Raw genomic sequence first — 15055 nt, forward strand, 5'->3', positions numbered from 1 at the left:
CTTATGGGACTTGTTACTAGAGACCTGGGTGCAGGGGTGAAGTGACAGGCACTGTCAGGGAGGACCGTTTCCGCCTGGGCAGTCACAGGAAGAGCGCCCGTCAGTGGACAGAGTCAGGACAACATTATTGCCCTTTGCTAAAAGAGGTTACCACAACAAGGTGATCTTTAAAGTCTTTAAATACTTTTCAGTTCTTGAAATACTTTTGGGATTAGGACAGTAAAAGAAAACTTGTGAGTGAGTAAGAGAGGACGGATGCCTGAAAGGGTGGATTGGGGCCAGGACAGCCTGAATTCCAATCAGATCTCTTAGGAAGAGCCCCCAGCATGTCAGTACAGTGTCCCCCCTTATACACTCCCAGTGCGTGCTGCAAGGCCCCCCAGATGCCTGAAACTGCAGGTGGTGCCGTCACCTACGTGTACTTTTCCTGTACGTACATACCCACGATAAAGTTTATACACTAGACCCAGTAAGAGATCAGCAACAATAACCTATAATAAAATAGACCAATTACAACAATATACTGTAATAAAAGTTATTTGAATGTGGTCTCTCAAAATATTCTGTACTGTACTCGCCTTTTCACTTGAAGGAAGCACTTGATGGCTTCTCCGTGGCATATCTGAACTGTTGGCATCACTACTCTTGTGCTTTGGGGCCACTATTAAATAAGGGTGACTTGAGCACAAGTGCTGCAATACTGTGACAGTCGATCTGATGGCCCAGATGGCTACTAAGTGACGAATGGGCTGGTAGTGTGTACAGTGTGGACACGGCGGACAGAGGTGACTCACGCCAGGCAGGACTGAGCAGGACGGCGTACGATTGCATTACACTACTGGGAATGGCGTGAAATTTAGCACCTAAGAATTGTTTACTTCTGGAATTTCCCGTTTAATATTTTCGGACTGTGGTTAACTGGGTAGCCAAAACTGAAAGCAAAACCACGGATAATGGGGACTGCTGTAACTTATTTTGTAGGAGGTTGATTTGTTTAAGGAAACTCAGTCTACTGCCTTGAAGTCATTCACATATGGCAAAGAAAAAGTGAAGGCAGTTGCTTCGTAGAAAAAATGAAGGCTTGCTAAACATAACACATTAAGAAAATTCGTTCTGAACATTGACAAATCTTGCATTAAGGTAAAAGGAAAGCGAGAGAGAGCCCAAAGCAGAGAAATGGGCTATGTAAATTTGTCAGTGCACAGGGCAGGGCGAAAGTCATTCTACAGTTGTGAGTATGTGGGTTTATTCTTACACTGTTGTTTGTTACTCTTTCCCACGTGAACAACGGCAAGTCTCCCGTGGCCCCCCCTCAGTGTCAGTGTGCTTAATCGGGGGAGCATGTCTCCAACTTCCCTCATCTAAAAACGCTTCTGATAATACACTTTTTTATTTTTAAGGAAAATTGTGGCTGAATATGAAAAGACCATTGCTCAAATGATTGGTAAGGAATTTTTTTTTAGCGCATGAATCATAGGATCTCTAGATGATTTTAAAATCTGGGTACAGACTTCAATTTGTCCATCACTTAAATACAGTTGATTCTCATTATTCTCACTAGTCACGTTGTATAAAGTTACTGCGAACACTGAACTATTGCTTCTGAGGAAATAAATGCAGGTTAGGTTTTATGCAAGCCAGTGGCCACCACCTTTTTTGTGAATACAAAATCTTGTCTTATATGTGTTCTGTTTAAGGACTTGTTTGAGTATAGTGTTGATTCATTAACATTGAGCGGATGGCCAACAGTGCTATCGCTCGTGTGTGAACGAGGCTTATTGAATACTTATCTCCCTGGGAGGCACGTCACAGCCTTGCTGCAGTTAGGAACAGTGGACAGCACGTCAGCACTACACTTGGGGACTGTTTTAAATGGGAAAATCACCAACAGAAACACAAGAGTGCAGAAAAGGGGGCACTAAATAGACGGAAAAGGACGCTTGTTTACAGTATGAAGCGAGAATGCATCACCTCGTTCACACTGGGCTGGGAATGTGCACGTTGGGTGGCTCAAATTTTTTGCTGTTCTGTGCATTTCTGAATGACCAGGGATGCCCCGGAAGTGCTGATTTGGGGTTACAAGTAACTTACTAAGTAGGCAGTTCACAAGTATGGACTCGGAGCACTGGAGATCAGCTGTAGTGGGTTCATTTCAGAGCCTGGCAGATGCGTGGATTCTGTGAAAGCCCTCTACCCAGTGCCCAGGGCATTGGTGGCCCAGGGGCACGCAGTTTGTACCCCTGGCTGGTGCAGTGTCCTTAGTCCACTTCCAGTTGTACCTTCCGTGTATCAGAACCACAGGTGCCTTTTCAAAGGACAGTAGTGGGTCCTCCTGCAATGAATTTAGAGCCTCTTCTTGCCAGTGTTATAAGGACTGACTCCCTAAATCAAAGTCAGGTCTTTCTGCACTTAAGCACTGAGGTGCTATTTTCTGTGATCCACATCACGTAATGCCTTCCCAGCACGTGGCCTTTGCCACAGCTCTTCCCCTCCTCTGTGTGGAATATTCTTCTCCCAGGGAGCTCCTGCCCTCCATTCTTTGAGATTTCAGTTCGGGTCTCTCCTGCGTGAGGCCACCCTGTATGAAAAAGGAATCCCCACCTCTTGGCCTGCTTGGTTTGCCCCATCGGTTGCCACCACATACCTCCCCCACGAGGATGTGCATCCTTGGGAGCGGGAACTCAGTTATGTCTACTGCTGGGTCCCACCACTGAGAGTACTGCTTTAGGAGCTCACGGGAGGCAGCTGTCAGCCATGTGTTGATTGAATATGCCATTGCTTTCGATTGCCCTTCACAGAAGATGAACAAAGGACAAGCATGACCTCTCAGAAAAGCTTCCAGCAACTGACCATGGAGAAGGAGCAGGCCCTGGCCGACCTGAATTCTGTGGAAAGGTCCCTTTCTGATCTCTTCAGGAGATACGAAAACCTGAAAGGTGTTCTGGAAGGGTTCAAGAAGGTAGCATGTCCTTTCCTTCTGGAATCTCCTTACTAGTGTATTTTCTTGGTAATGTATCTTCAGATGTATATGCCAGAGGTGTGGGGGTAGTCTTTTAAATAGGGATTTGGGGTCTCTGTTAGTCTGGAGAATCCCCTCCCCCTTTTTTTTCTGTGGTTTTTCAGGCATCTGGCCCAGTGGGTGGCTTGTCTTAGTCATTCCTCTCCTGAGTCAGGCCCTTAACCAGAGTGTGGCATGGGGTGTAAGAACTGCGGAACTCTCAGACTTCAGGAGAAGTCTAGAAATGTTCATTTTGGTAGTTTACCACTTTAATATTATAGTGTAAAAGTAAAAGGGATTCTAGACACAGCACTGAAAAATGCAGGCTGCATATTCCGGAGAAAAGTCATGTTTCAAATTTAGATGTAAGTGAGCATATTGATTTAATTTCGTTGCCCACCATCAGTGAGACACAATTATAGCAGTGACCATTCTTTTTTTCCATATTAGAATAAAAATGAGACTGGCCCGTTTATCTATGGGCATCAGATTGCCATTCAAATTTGAACAACTGCCTCCCTAAAGTAGGTATACCAGTGTAACTGAACCTTGCTGTGTGATTTGAAAATTAATACCTGAAGAAATGATTTTTATCCAGGCTTTTGATGTGGACCCTGGCTGGTAGGGTCCATGTGTTGTGGCTGCAGTGGACAAATTCACACGGACTACAGAAATCCTGTAGAGAAAAAGGGACGGCATGGCCGTTCTCTAAGTGAGAGAGAGGGCCAGCGGGCCAGAGGGCCCGACCCCCGCCTGGGCAGGCTTTTAGTGCTTTTCTGGGCACATTACATTGAGGATGGTCCTCATTTACTCTGCACAGGTTCACTGTAGGTGATTGCCTTTTACAGATAACAAAGGAAAGAATGTTGCTAATTACTTCAAAGAGAAAGATGTTACAGATCAAGGGGGAAAGTGGTTGAACTGGTTACACTCCATACTTGGGAGGTTTAGCCCACATTTTAGGAAGTTACTTTAGAGATATGCAGTAAACATTTGCAGCCTCAATTCAGGGTGAGGGAGTTTTAGCAAAAGCAGGTCTCAAAGCAGCCTAGGTACAATGCAGGCCTGATTCCCCACAGGAGAACCTATCTGTGGGTGTGGGTCCTGTGTGCCAGACCTCGCTCCCCACTGGCCTTTCCAAGTGGGGGCTGGGCTACATTTCCCATACCATGTGGAATGGTTCCCTATAGCTTTTTTAAAAAAGATTTATTTATTTTATAGAGGTAGGAAGGGAAGGAGAGAGGGAGAGAAACACTGATATGCAAGAGCTACATTGATTGGTTGCCTCTCACATGCCCCCAACTGGGGACCTGGCCTGCAACCCAGGTATGTGTCCTGACTTGGAATTGAACCAGTGACCTTCCAGTTCATAAGCCTGTGCTCAATCCACTAAGCCACACCAGCCAGAGCTGAAGAAATTTTTTAGAAGTTCTTTGGTGGATTTATGTCAAGGCATCTGAATTAACTGGGTTTTCTCAGTTTTGAAAAAAAATAACATAAACCAGTAGAATAAAAACACAATGACCTGTTTATTTTAAATTGTCACTTGGAACAGAACGAAGAAGCCCTGAAAAAATGTGCTCAGGATTACTTGGCCAGAGTTAAGCAAGAGGAACAGCGCTATCAGGCTCTGAAAATCCACGCAGAAGAAAAACTAGACAAGTAAGACCTTGTACATAAGAATTTTAGTTTTCATGACATTGTGAGATTGATGGAAGCAAGAGAAAAATCACTGTTTTGCAACTCCAGATGGCATTTGTATGTGCGTTGCTTTTTTGAATAAGTAGAATCTTGCCATGGTTCTAACATTAAAAAGATTAGAAAGATACTCAGTATCTCCCTCTACCCCACCCCCCTTTCATTGGGTTCCCACCTCTTTTCTCTCCTGGGATAATCACTGTTTTATCCTCCCAGATAAATTTTTATCCCCTTCTTTTTCCATGCCCCCCCCCAGCTTTATTGAGACATAATTGACACATACAATGTATAAGTTTAAGACACACAGTGTGTCGATTTGGTATATTTATATATTGTACCACAGTAGCGTTAGCCAGCACCTCCGTGCCTTCACATAATTACCATTTTTTTATGTGGTGAGAATCTCCTTTATTATACAGATGATACATACCTCTCTGTTTTCATTTAGCAGTATGTTTTGGAAATCTTTTTATATCAATCCATGAAGAGCGTCCTTACTGTTTTTAAAAGTTGTATGGCATTCTGTTGTGGGATGTACCATTCCGCTGTGGAACGTCCCCCCCACTGGACACTCAGGTTATTTAAAATCTGCTACAAACAGTGCTGCGATAAGTAACCTTTTATGATTATCATTAGGCATGCATATGAGTTTTCTGTATGATAGAAAAAGAATTACTGGGCCAAAGAGCATATGAGTATATAATTATGATGAATATCATCAAATTGCCCTCCTCAGAACTTTATTAATTTATATTCTTGTACAATGTATGAGAGTGTCTTTTTTCCCCTACAGCTTTGCCAGCAGATTGAATTTTTGGTTTTCTTGTAAATCTAATAGATGAAAGTGGTATTTCAATTTACTGTGTTGTGTTTTTTTGGCAAGCAATGGAGCATTTATTTTATTCATTGTAGTTTTGGTTTATGTTTATCTTGTGAGTGAAATTGAACATACTTTAGCTTTGCTCATATACTTTACTATGAATGACTCTCTGGTTTGCCTGGTTTTCTCTTGCCCGTTTATTTACATATTTGAGGATGACAGTGCTTTGTGATACAAGTTGTGAATAATTTTTCAGCTTATCATTTAGCTTTTGGCTTTGCCTGTAGTGTTTTTTGACATGCAGAAATTTATTTTGAAGTATTAAAATTTATCAGTTACTTTTTTTTTTTTTACAGCTTCTAGACTTCCTGTCATAGTAAAAAAGAATCTTCCCTATGCTGAATATAAAATATTCTCCTGTTTTCCTTTTGGTACTTGTATGGCTTAATTTTTTAAATCCTTAAATCCAACATTTAGAATTTATCCTGGGGATGGTACGAAGGATGCACCCACTTTATGTTTTCACTACAAAGTCATACTTGCACATTTTGCTGTCTTCTATTTGTAAAACCTTTTAAGTTCCTCCTTCCCCATCCTCACTCCTAGAGGCACTACTATTAAAGTTTATTGTGTATCCTCCTACTCTTTGTGCCTTTACAGATACTGCTTATAATGACTTCGTTCTTTTTAAAAATTATAATGGAGTCATATTACACAGGTTTCCTTTTTCATTTAATAGGTACATCATGGCCATTTTTCACGTCAGAATACATAGCATAATCTAATTGTTTTTGCTAGGTGGTAGGCCTAGTCCGTTCCTTGTGGATGGGTTCTTCCACAGTTTCACACTTTTCCGGTGCAAACAGTGCGGCAGGGAATGTCCTTGTGCGCTCACCACTGTGCGGGGTGGGGCGGTTGCTGTGGCTGGATTGCTGAGAGGGGACTGCTGGCTCAGAGGGTGTGCGCATGTCAACTGTGGTGGCTGCTGCCACACTGCCCTCCACAGAATCAGCGCCAGTCTTCAGTCCCCCGCTCAGCACGTCAGCCCGTTTCCTTGCATCCCAGCCACCACCACCACAGACAAGATTGTCCTTGTTCGTTTTTCCCAGCCTGATACATTTTAAAAATTTATCACTTTAATTTGCATGTCTCTGATCACTAGTGAGTTTTTAGCATCCTTTAATCAGGTAATTGGCTATTTACCAGCTGACATTTATGCTTTTTTTAAATTTCTTTTTGCATCACAAATAAAATCACTTGCAGGACTACGCGTTGTAGGTGCCAGTGGTTAGCATCCTGCCTCTTTCCCTGTGGTCATCCCAAAGGTGGTCCTGCCTGCTATCGTACTGGGTTAAAAAAAACCACTTTTTTGATTGTTGTAGAAACTGTCATGTGATTCCATTTTCCAGTGACATGTGAATTTTGAAGGACACTGTGGCCTTTGAGATGAATTCTGCCATCGGCTCACACCGTGGAAATTTCCCTAGCAGTTGTGTGTAAATTGAGTTATCAATTGAAATTGAATTACTTAAGTCACCGATCCCTTTTTCCCCTCTTGTCGTAGAGTCAGTTCTTTCGGGTCGGTGTTTCACAGGTGTCAGTGGTTGCTCTCCTGACTCCTCAGCCAGACTCGTGACTAACACGTGCTCTTTGTCCCTTTACCCTGCAAACAAAACACCGTCCACAGAGCCAATGAAGAGATTGCTCAGGTTCGAACAAAAGCAAAGGCTGAGAGTGCGGCTCTCCACGCGGGCCTCCGGAAGGAGCAGATGAAGGTGGAGTCCCTGGAAAGGGCCCTTCAGCAGAAGGTACGAAGAGGGGTGTGGTGCGACCAGAGACACTTGGTTTCCGTCCTCGACAGTGGCTAGCTTGCAGGGGATCTGTGTGAAAGAGGCCTTGCCTTTTTGCCCAGACACTTCTGTCCAGCTCCTTTGTGAACTGGTTCCGGGGAAGACAAGGCAAACCATGAAACCCCCAGACCTACGGTGGGCCCTGTCCACAGGCAGGGTGCAGAGAGGAAGCTGCACTAACACAAGTTCTGGGACCGAACACTGCTTAGTCAGGCTCTGAGGCTCTCTTTTTGAAATTCTTTTTGTTTTTTAAGTAATATATGACGCCATCTTCCCCCTTCATTGTGATTTTATCCTCCAGGGGACATCTAGAGGTATATTTGCTTGTCACAAGTAGGAGCTGCTACTGGCATCTAGTGGGTAGAGGCCAGAAATGCTCCAAACATCCCACAACGCACAGGAGGACAGCCCCACAGCAAACACTGACCCATCCCAAATGCCACTGGTACATGGTGGTGTGACTGCTGTAGATAAAGAAAAACGGGTGGTAACAGTGGTCCCTGTGTCTTGCTGCTCCGCGATTCTCAGACTTGAGGTTTTGTGTGCCCCAGGGTTTTCCTTCCTGGGTCTCCAGTCAGTTAGAACAGCGTTCTTACCACGGGGTCGCATGACCCCCTAAGTGTTCCCAGGATGCAAGGACTCAAGAATCCCAGGTCCCTGGAGATGCTGATGGATTGAATGAGGCCCAGATACTTGGGTTTTTAACAGGCACCCCAGGTAGTTCCCATGGTAACAAGAAAATTTGAGAACTAAGAGGTTCAGGGGCAAGCTGCAGAGGGCTAGTGACTGCCTTCACCCCCCGCTCAACTGAAGCCTGACTGTGGACACATGAGCATTTTCCAGGGGAGCAGGTTCAGAGCCGCTGAGGTAGAGGATAGCCAGCGCTGGGACTATGAGTTATAGCCGCCTTTCTCTGAGGACACAAGTGACCCACACTGTCCCATCATTTGTCTTTCAGAACCAAGAAATTGAAGAACTGACGAAAATCTGTGACGAGCTGATTGCAAAGCTGGGAAAGACCGACTGAATCTCCCCCGTTAGCTCGGCAGATCTGCGTCTGGCTGCTTCTCTCGCGACCACAGCTATCTTGCCTTACCCAGGAATTATTGCCCCTTTGCAGAGGAAGAACTCTGAAAAAGCACATGCCTACTGCTGCCTGGCCCGCTTAGCTGCCCACGCCAACAGCCCTGGGAGAAACCCTTAGAGTATTGCACAGTCACCAAAGGAGCGGCACCCGACAGTGCCGAGTCCGTCGCAGCTCGCCAGCGATAGGCTCGGTTAGGCTGCTGGGTGTGGGTTTGTGAGTTCTCTCTCTCTAATTCGTTTTAAAGCCATCTTCACTTTTCCAAGTGCGTGAAGTTTGTGGTTTTATGGCTGCTGTTTGGGATCATTTCCTGTTCACCACCTGTTTGATTACGTTTTGTGGCCTATTTATTTCATCTCTTAAATTTAATTTCCAGTACTAGCGGTTTTATTTGAGCAGGAATTTGGCTTTTGTTACTTGCGATTTATAAACAGGAAGGGACTCTGAGCGCCCACATGCACACACAGGCTCATGCATGTTTCCATGTGCTGCAGCGTCTTCCCTGAAGCAGAGTCGAAGAAGAACTCCTCTGCAGAAGAGCCTGTTTCCATAAATGTAAAAGCCTATTTTGAAAGTCTTGGCTCAGAGTGACAGCGTCAGAATTTTGGGAGATTGAAGATGTGAAAACCCCAGACTCGTGTCTGTCATGACTCATAACCCCAGGCTTAGGTTTCACATCTAGGGAAGCCTTGGCGGTAACGTTCTGTTGCCCTGGTATTTGGACGCTGCTCAGCCTTGACGAGTAGGAGGAGTAGGAGTGTGGCCCCTTTGGGGTTAGTCCTCAGCCTCAAGGTGTCTGCGTTCTGCGTGAACAGCAGCGGGCTCCCTCAGAGCTGGGGTGTAGCAATGCCGCCCCGGAGCCCTTTCACCCGCTCTGCTTCATTTGTTGCTACACAGCCAATATTTCCTCTCTGTTATTTGAAATATGCCAAGAAGGTCTACTTGTAAAAGGTTTATATGATCTTACATAATGAAAAGGCAACGGTAACCCTACCGGCAATATAAGGTGGAGAAACAGGTGGCTTTTCACAGCTGTGATATATTGTCCTTCAGACGTTTCAAGGCAAAAAAAAAAAAGAGTCCTTTTGAACTTAAGACAGAATTTTTAACAAAACGAGCAGTAAAAATCTTGTGAACCACTGAAAATCAGCGCATTTAGGATATTTTTAAACAAAGGCCATTGGACGGGTGGAGGAAGGGGGTGCAGGGAGCAGATGCGCCCTCACACACCAGACTCCTCAGGCTCTTCCTGGACCTGGTTCGGAGTGGTGGGTCCAGGACCCCCCAGATGCAAAACTTCCATGCAGCCAGTGAACCCGCTGGCATTTGATAGGCGAAACCAAACCCCTGCAGGTGTTTTAAAGCACTCTTTGGTCTTAATCTCGGCGCCCTGGAGTCTTCATGGTGACATGCACTATGTTCAGTACGTGTTAGTTTTCGTACTTTTCCCGTAGGAGTGTTGCATGATCCAGCCTCGGCCATGCGTTGTGCCCAGTGGAGAACCTCTGTAGATCTTCCAACATGAGTTTTGCTTTAGAAGTCTACTATTCACACGGGTGCAACCTTTAGCCCCAGGGAGGTCAATAATGTCTTTTAAAGCCAGAAGTCACGTTTTACCAATATGCATTTATCATAATTGGTGCTTAGGCTGTATTTTAAAGCCTATTATCTTACCATTTTTTACAAAAAAAAAAAAAAGAAGAAGAACAGAAATGATGGGGTTGGAGAAGTGACCTGACAATCATTTGGACTTTGCAGACGGTCGCTGGGGGTCAGCGGAGCGCTGGACCGCAGTCTGAGCGGCGGTGAGCACAGGCGTCTCCAGTGGGGCCACTGATTTCTTCGTTGAGTCATCTCCAGCTAGGCACATTAACTTGCATTTTGCAGAAAGAAACATTTGCTGAACCTTTTTGCTGCTGTATTTTGGTGACGTGTCCATGTTTACTTGTTTTCTACTGATCTATTAAGCATGGAAGGCGTATGGTGGTCTCCATTTAACTCCTAGTTTTCTTTTTAGGCTTCTTCCACACATTAAAAAAGGGTCCTATGTGTCAGACAGGTGACGACAGTCCTTCCCTAGCACACTGGTAAAAGAAACCCCTGAAACACTAGATCCTAGAAGGAAGTTGCTGCACAAGGAACACGAAAGGGCCCTTGTTAAGTTATCTTTGCCACTGCCTCTCGGCCATGGCCACCACAAGAATATGTTCTTCCTTCTAAAGTAGTAGGTGGATCTTCTCCAGCGAGAATAAAAATGTGGCTTGTGCAGCTGGCAAATCAAGAGAATATACTGGGCAGAATAAAGTATGTTTGTTTATTTTTCTTTAAAAATAAGCAACCTCCCCCCAAACTTTGAGAACTCTAGAGAGTAAGCATTCAGCCCACAGCTGGCCCCCAGGTCACGTGTGAGCCAGGCAGTGATACAGCCTGTTACAAACCTGAAAGCAGGTGAGCAGGAGTCGCTGGCCTAGATCGTGGTTTTGAAGCATTAGGTGATCTTGTGTAGATTCTGGATCCAGAACCATTTCTTAAGTTTTTGACTTTGCCAGAGTGTAGATAGGTACTCTCACTCTTAAAGCATTTTAATTGGAGACTGAACAGTTTGTCACTTGGTTGGCTGGTCAGTGACAGTCAGACATACTGATATTTACTATATTAGGAGAAGCTCCTAAAGGCCTGCCCAAAAGCTTTGGTTCTATAAAACTGTTCTGGAAATATTGAGAAGCCCAGTTTTTTTGTGTGGTTTCTAGCTTCTTCAGACCCAGCCCAAATTAGGAAGTGCAGAAACACGTGATGGTGCAAACCGAGGGACTGGCCGCCTTCCAGCACGCTGTGGAATCGAAGGGAAGATTTGTGGCTGGTGTTGGGGGATCACTCAAGTTGAATTTTCTTTCCAGCCAGTTACCCTCTGCGCTGCCCCACACTCTGCGAAACTCTCACACCAGTACTCCAGTGCTCAGATCTTCACTGGGCAGCCCTGAGGCAGACTGCTCCGGAACAGAAGGAGTCAGCTGCCCCGACGTCGGGGGCTGTCTAAAGGCAGCCAGAGGGGAGCATTCACTTTTAATTTGAGGGCTTGCTGGTGGCTCTAAAGCTCAAAATGGAATTTTTAAAGAGCAAGCATTGGTAATCTTGTGTACACTAGTTAGAAGCAATTTAGCGCATCCTTTTCTAGTGGTGTAACACTTTAAAGCTCCCTCTTTATTTCCTTTTGGTTTTTCACTGCACACAACTGTTGTCCTTTCGCTGTGGCCCTGCGAGCTTGCTCCCGGGCTTGGGTGTCTTACTCCACCCTCTTGGAAAGAGAAGCTAGGTGTTGAAAGACTAAACGATTCAGGCAAAGGATTTTAAAGATGTATATATTATGAAGAATTTTAAAGGTAGCAATTTATTATTTGCTTATTAAAGAACAAGTATAGTCTGGGAGTCCCAGAATGTCAGGCCAAAGGTCTAAGAAGTCATCTTCTTCAAAGATTTTAGTACAAATATTTTGAGGAGACTTCTGTCCAAAAAGGTTTGACTGGCCTCCAGATCCCTGTGATTTTTACAAAGCAACTTACCACTCAAACCTTGAAAGTCTCCCATGTAGTAAAGGTAAAGAGATTGGACGCTTCTCTCTCAGGGTCTCCTCTGGAAGATAAGGTGAACGGCAGCATTTCCAGGAGAGACCCTCCCGAGTGCCCAGAGCCAGCATTCTGGAGACTGAAGATTGCACTTTCCTAGTTCTCCGTCCAAATGCGGTCCCATTTCTGTGCCTCTCAGCATGCAGTTAGATTTGGACAAACAAGATTCCTAAGGAATGACTTTGTTAACTATAATATGGTTACAGCTATTACATATATATATATATTCTGGTTGTAGTCCTAATATAGAGATGTTGTGTGTGATGCTGACAGTCGTAACTCATTTGGAGGCGGCCAGGCGTGGGGCTGAGGTGTGGCTTGAACCTTCCCTGTATCGATTCTTTAGAACTATAAAGATGCCACTTTCTCTCTCCCTCTATGCCTTTCAGTGGTATCTGAAATATACTCAAACAGGATTTCCTAGTCACATTGTTAACTGATACTCTATATGGATAATTTCCAAGTGGACCTCTACACATTTGAACTCGGAAACCACCCCCAGTCCAGATACAGGGCAGTCCGTCACCACACCCCACACCCGTCGCCTCAGCTGCGGTCCCTGTCACCCACTGGGGCGGGACCCAGGGCCTGCTTTTCCATCTCCGAGGTAGCAGTAAACGTTTCGGTGTTGCTGTTAGCAAGTGCGTGTTTGCCAGTAGATAGCGTTTGTACTGATGTGCCAACCAGTAAATGTTACTTGCACTTCTGCTTCCACTGTGTCCCCACGGGTGCCACGAAGTGTGTGAGGAGCCTCCCGCGCGGGGGGCCGGACGCTGCATTGACTACTGCGGACAGGACTGTGTCGTGTGGAGTCGCCGTCTACATAGATTTTATATGCACAGTGATTTCCCTTTTATATGTCAGGTAAATATTTGTAAAAGTTATACTCACACAAATGAAATTATTATAATGATTACTAATATATTTTTTCCATGTTTCATTGCCTGAATAAAAACTGTTTACCACTGTTAAATGTGGGTGTGTACATGCATTTTTTTCCTGGGTATAGTGGTTTTGTCCCCAAGTGAAAATTTACGACAGCTTTGCTTTTATGGCTCCATATTTCAGTTTAAAAATAGAAAAGATGACATTTTTCGCTGCACTCATTTTGTGGGATTTTATGCATTTGGTTGGGTGTATAATTAAAAACAAAACAAACAGACTGGGGAATTCAGACCCCACCATATAAATTTCCATGCCTTTGCATCTGTGCAAACAACGTAATTGGGTGCTTGTTGGTTTTGCTTAGAGACTGCTTGTCTACCCTGGCATTTTTCAAGTCATAAGAGCCTAAGTCACCCAAGAAGCCAGAGCTGTGTAAACATTGCAGCATGGCCTGCAGAAAACAGCTGACGTTTCATGTCTCTTCTAGGTTAATACCAGGAAGAGCTTGTTCAGTCCCAGCCAGGCCAACTCTGCTTAAAGGGCTGGGGGGCCGGGCGGGACAGTGAGTTTTATTACAAGAAAAGATAAGTGTCTCTATTTTACAACCTCAGTGGGGATGGCCGAGAAAAAGCAGCACTGTCGCTTTCGTACTCCTTGCTGCATGTGAGACTGTTACAGCGTGTCAGGTCCCTGCAGATGGTTTTCCCGGCCGTGCTCCTGAGCTGCCTGACGGGAGGGGACTCCGGTAAAACGGCCGGAGGAGGTGGTGCCGCCATTGGCCGAATGCTGGAGATGGTGGAAATCCCATCATTTCCTAAGAATTTTTGGGAAGAATAAGATGGAAATTACCTCTCCACTCTTACAGAATCTTGTTCTTAGATAACGAGAGACACGTAGTGTTTTTTGCACTTTTACAAATAGGGGATCGTAGGATCGTTTTAGTGAGTGGCAGCCGGCATTATTGTAAGAGGAAATAGAAATATCAAACGCATTGCACAAGGTGAGGATAAGTTATTGCTGCATGAAATTCACTCTGGATGTAAACATGATGAAAATTAACTTCTTGTATGGCTAGTGGTCAAAGTATGAAGAAACTTGTTCGAATGTTCATCATTCTTCAGTTGAAGAGAAAGGCCCAGAGAAAAGTTCCGTGGCCAAGATTCCTTAGTCTGTATATTAGTGAACATTAAAACCCTCATTCAAAATGCGCAACAAAGTTCATTGCCATCTAGTCCTTTCCAAGCTCTTTAAACCCAGTTTCTCCCAGATTTGGATAATCATATCATTTTCTAAGTTTGTAGGCATTTAAGGGCCAATTACCAAATACTTAGTGCATTTGCAGAATTTAAAAGCGGAATGTGCAGAATTTCTGAGGCTAGTTAGCCGAAGAGAAATCGTTTTCAAGTCTGAAGCTTCCCTGAAATATGAACGCCGTGCCAACTAAAACTTTAATCCCAGAAGAAAGCCATCCCTCTTCTAGGTTTCTTTAGCCCCGTGGTGACTTGCAGTTTATTTTATCTAAATTATGTGCTTGACAGTGGGGACACAGTGGTGCTTACAAGTTCATTATGAGGTAAGTCTAACCTCCAAACAGGACAAGGTGGCGTGGAATTGCCGAGTCATGTGAAAGACAAGTGCTGAAGGAGTCCAGGAGGAGGGACAGGATAATAGGAAAGGACGCGCAAACCAGGTAGAACCCCAGGCCGCTCAGGATACACGCTCTGGGCCCTGCTTGGCTTCAGATCCCCACCTCAGTTCCGTCACCTGCCTGGGCTTCAGTTTTCTAGCTCTGGTGATAATAATTCTCACCTCCTGAGGCGGTTGTGAGGACTCAGCCATGAGCATAGTGCCTGGCTCCTAGGTCCTTAATAAACAATAGTGATTATCATCACCTAAAACCTCGAGTTTACGAAATTTTCAGATTTTCTAAGAACCAAATGATTCTGTTGTTAGTTGCATTAGACATCTAAATATAACGAAGCTTTGGAAGTTTAGGAGTTACCTAACTATATTCTTTTATTTGTGATTGGTAGAAGGCAGAGGAATGGAGGATTAGCTGCAGACAGATCCCTGTGTTGGGGTGATCGAGCTATTAAG

The 15055-nt window shown here is 44.7% G+C and overlaps 1 protein-coding gene across 12 annotated transcripts in view; it reads left to right on the forward strand.

Annotated features, from left to right (window-relative positions):
* The window catches only part of TACC1 (transforming acidic coiled-coil containing protein 1), a 97849-nt gene extending 84816 nt beyond the window's left edge, over positions 1 to 13033 (forward strand). For all 12 annotated transcript variants that reach the window (XM_045197223.3, XM_045197224.3, XM_045197225.3 and 9 more), the window contains 5 exons: positions 1401 to 1444; positions 2799 to 2959; positions 4554 to 4660; positions 7204 to 7324; positions 8325 to 13033. In XM_045197223.3, the coding sequence (XP_045053158.1) occupies positions 1401 to 1444; positions 2799 to 2959; positions 4554 to 4660; positions 7204 to 7324; positions 8325 to 8393 (502 nt within the window). In that variant the 3' untranslated portion in view covers positions 8394 to 13033. The remainder of the gene's footprint in view (positions 1 to 1400; positions 1445 to 2798; positions 2960 to 4553; positions 4661 to 7203; positions 7325 to 8324) is intronic.
* Positions 13034 to 15055: the final 2022 nt, after the last annotated feature.

This window comes from Desmodus rotundus, chromosome 13 (genome assembly GCF_022682495.2).
Source record: "Desmodus rotundus isolate HL8 chromosome 13, HLdesRot8A.1, whole genome shotgun sequence".
NCBI classification, from domain to species: Eukaryota; Metazoa; Chordata; class Mammalia; order Chiroptera; family Phyllostomidae; genus Desmodus; species Desmodus rotundus.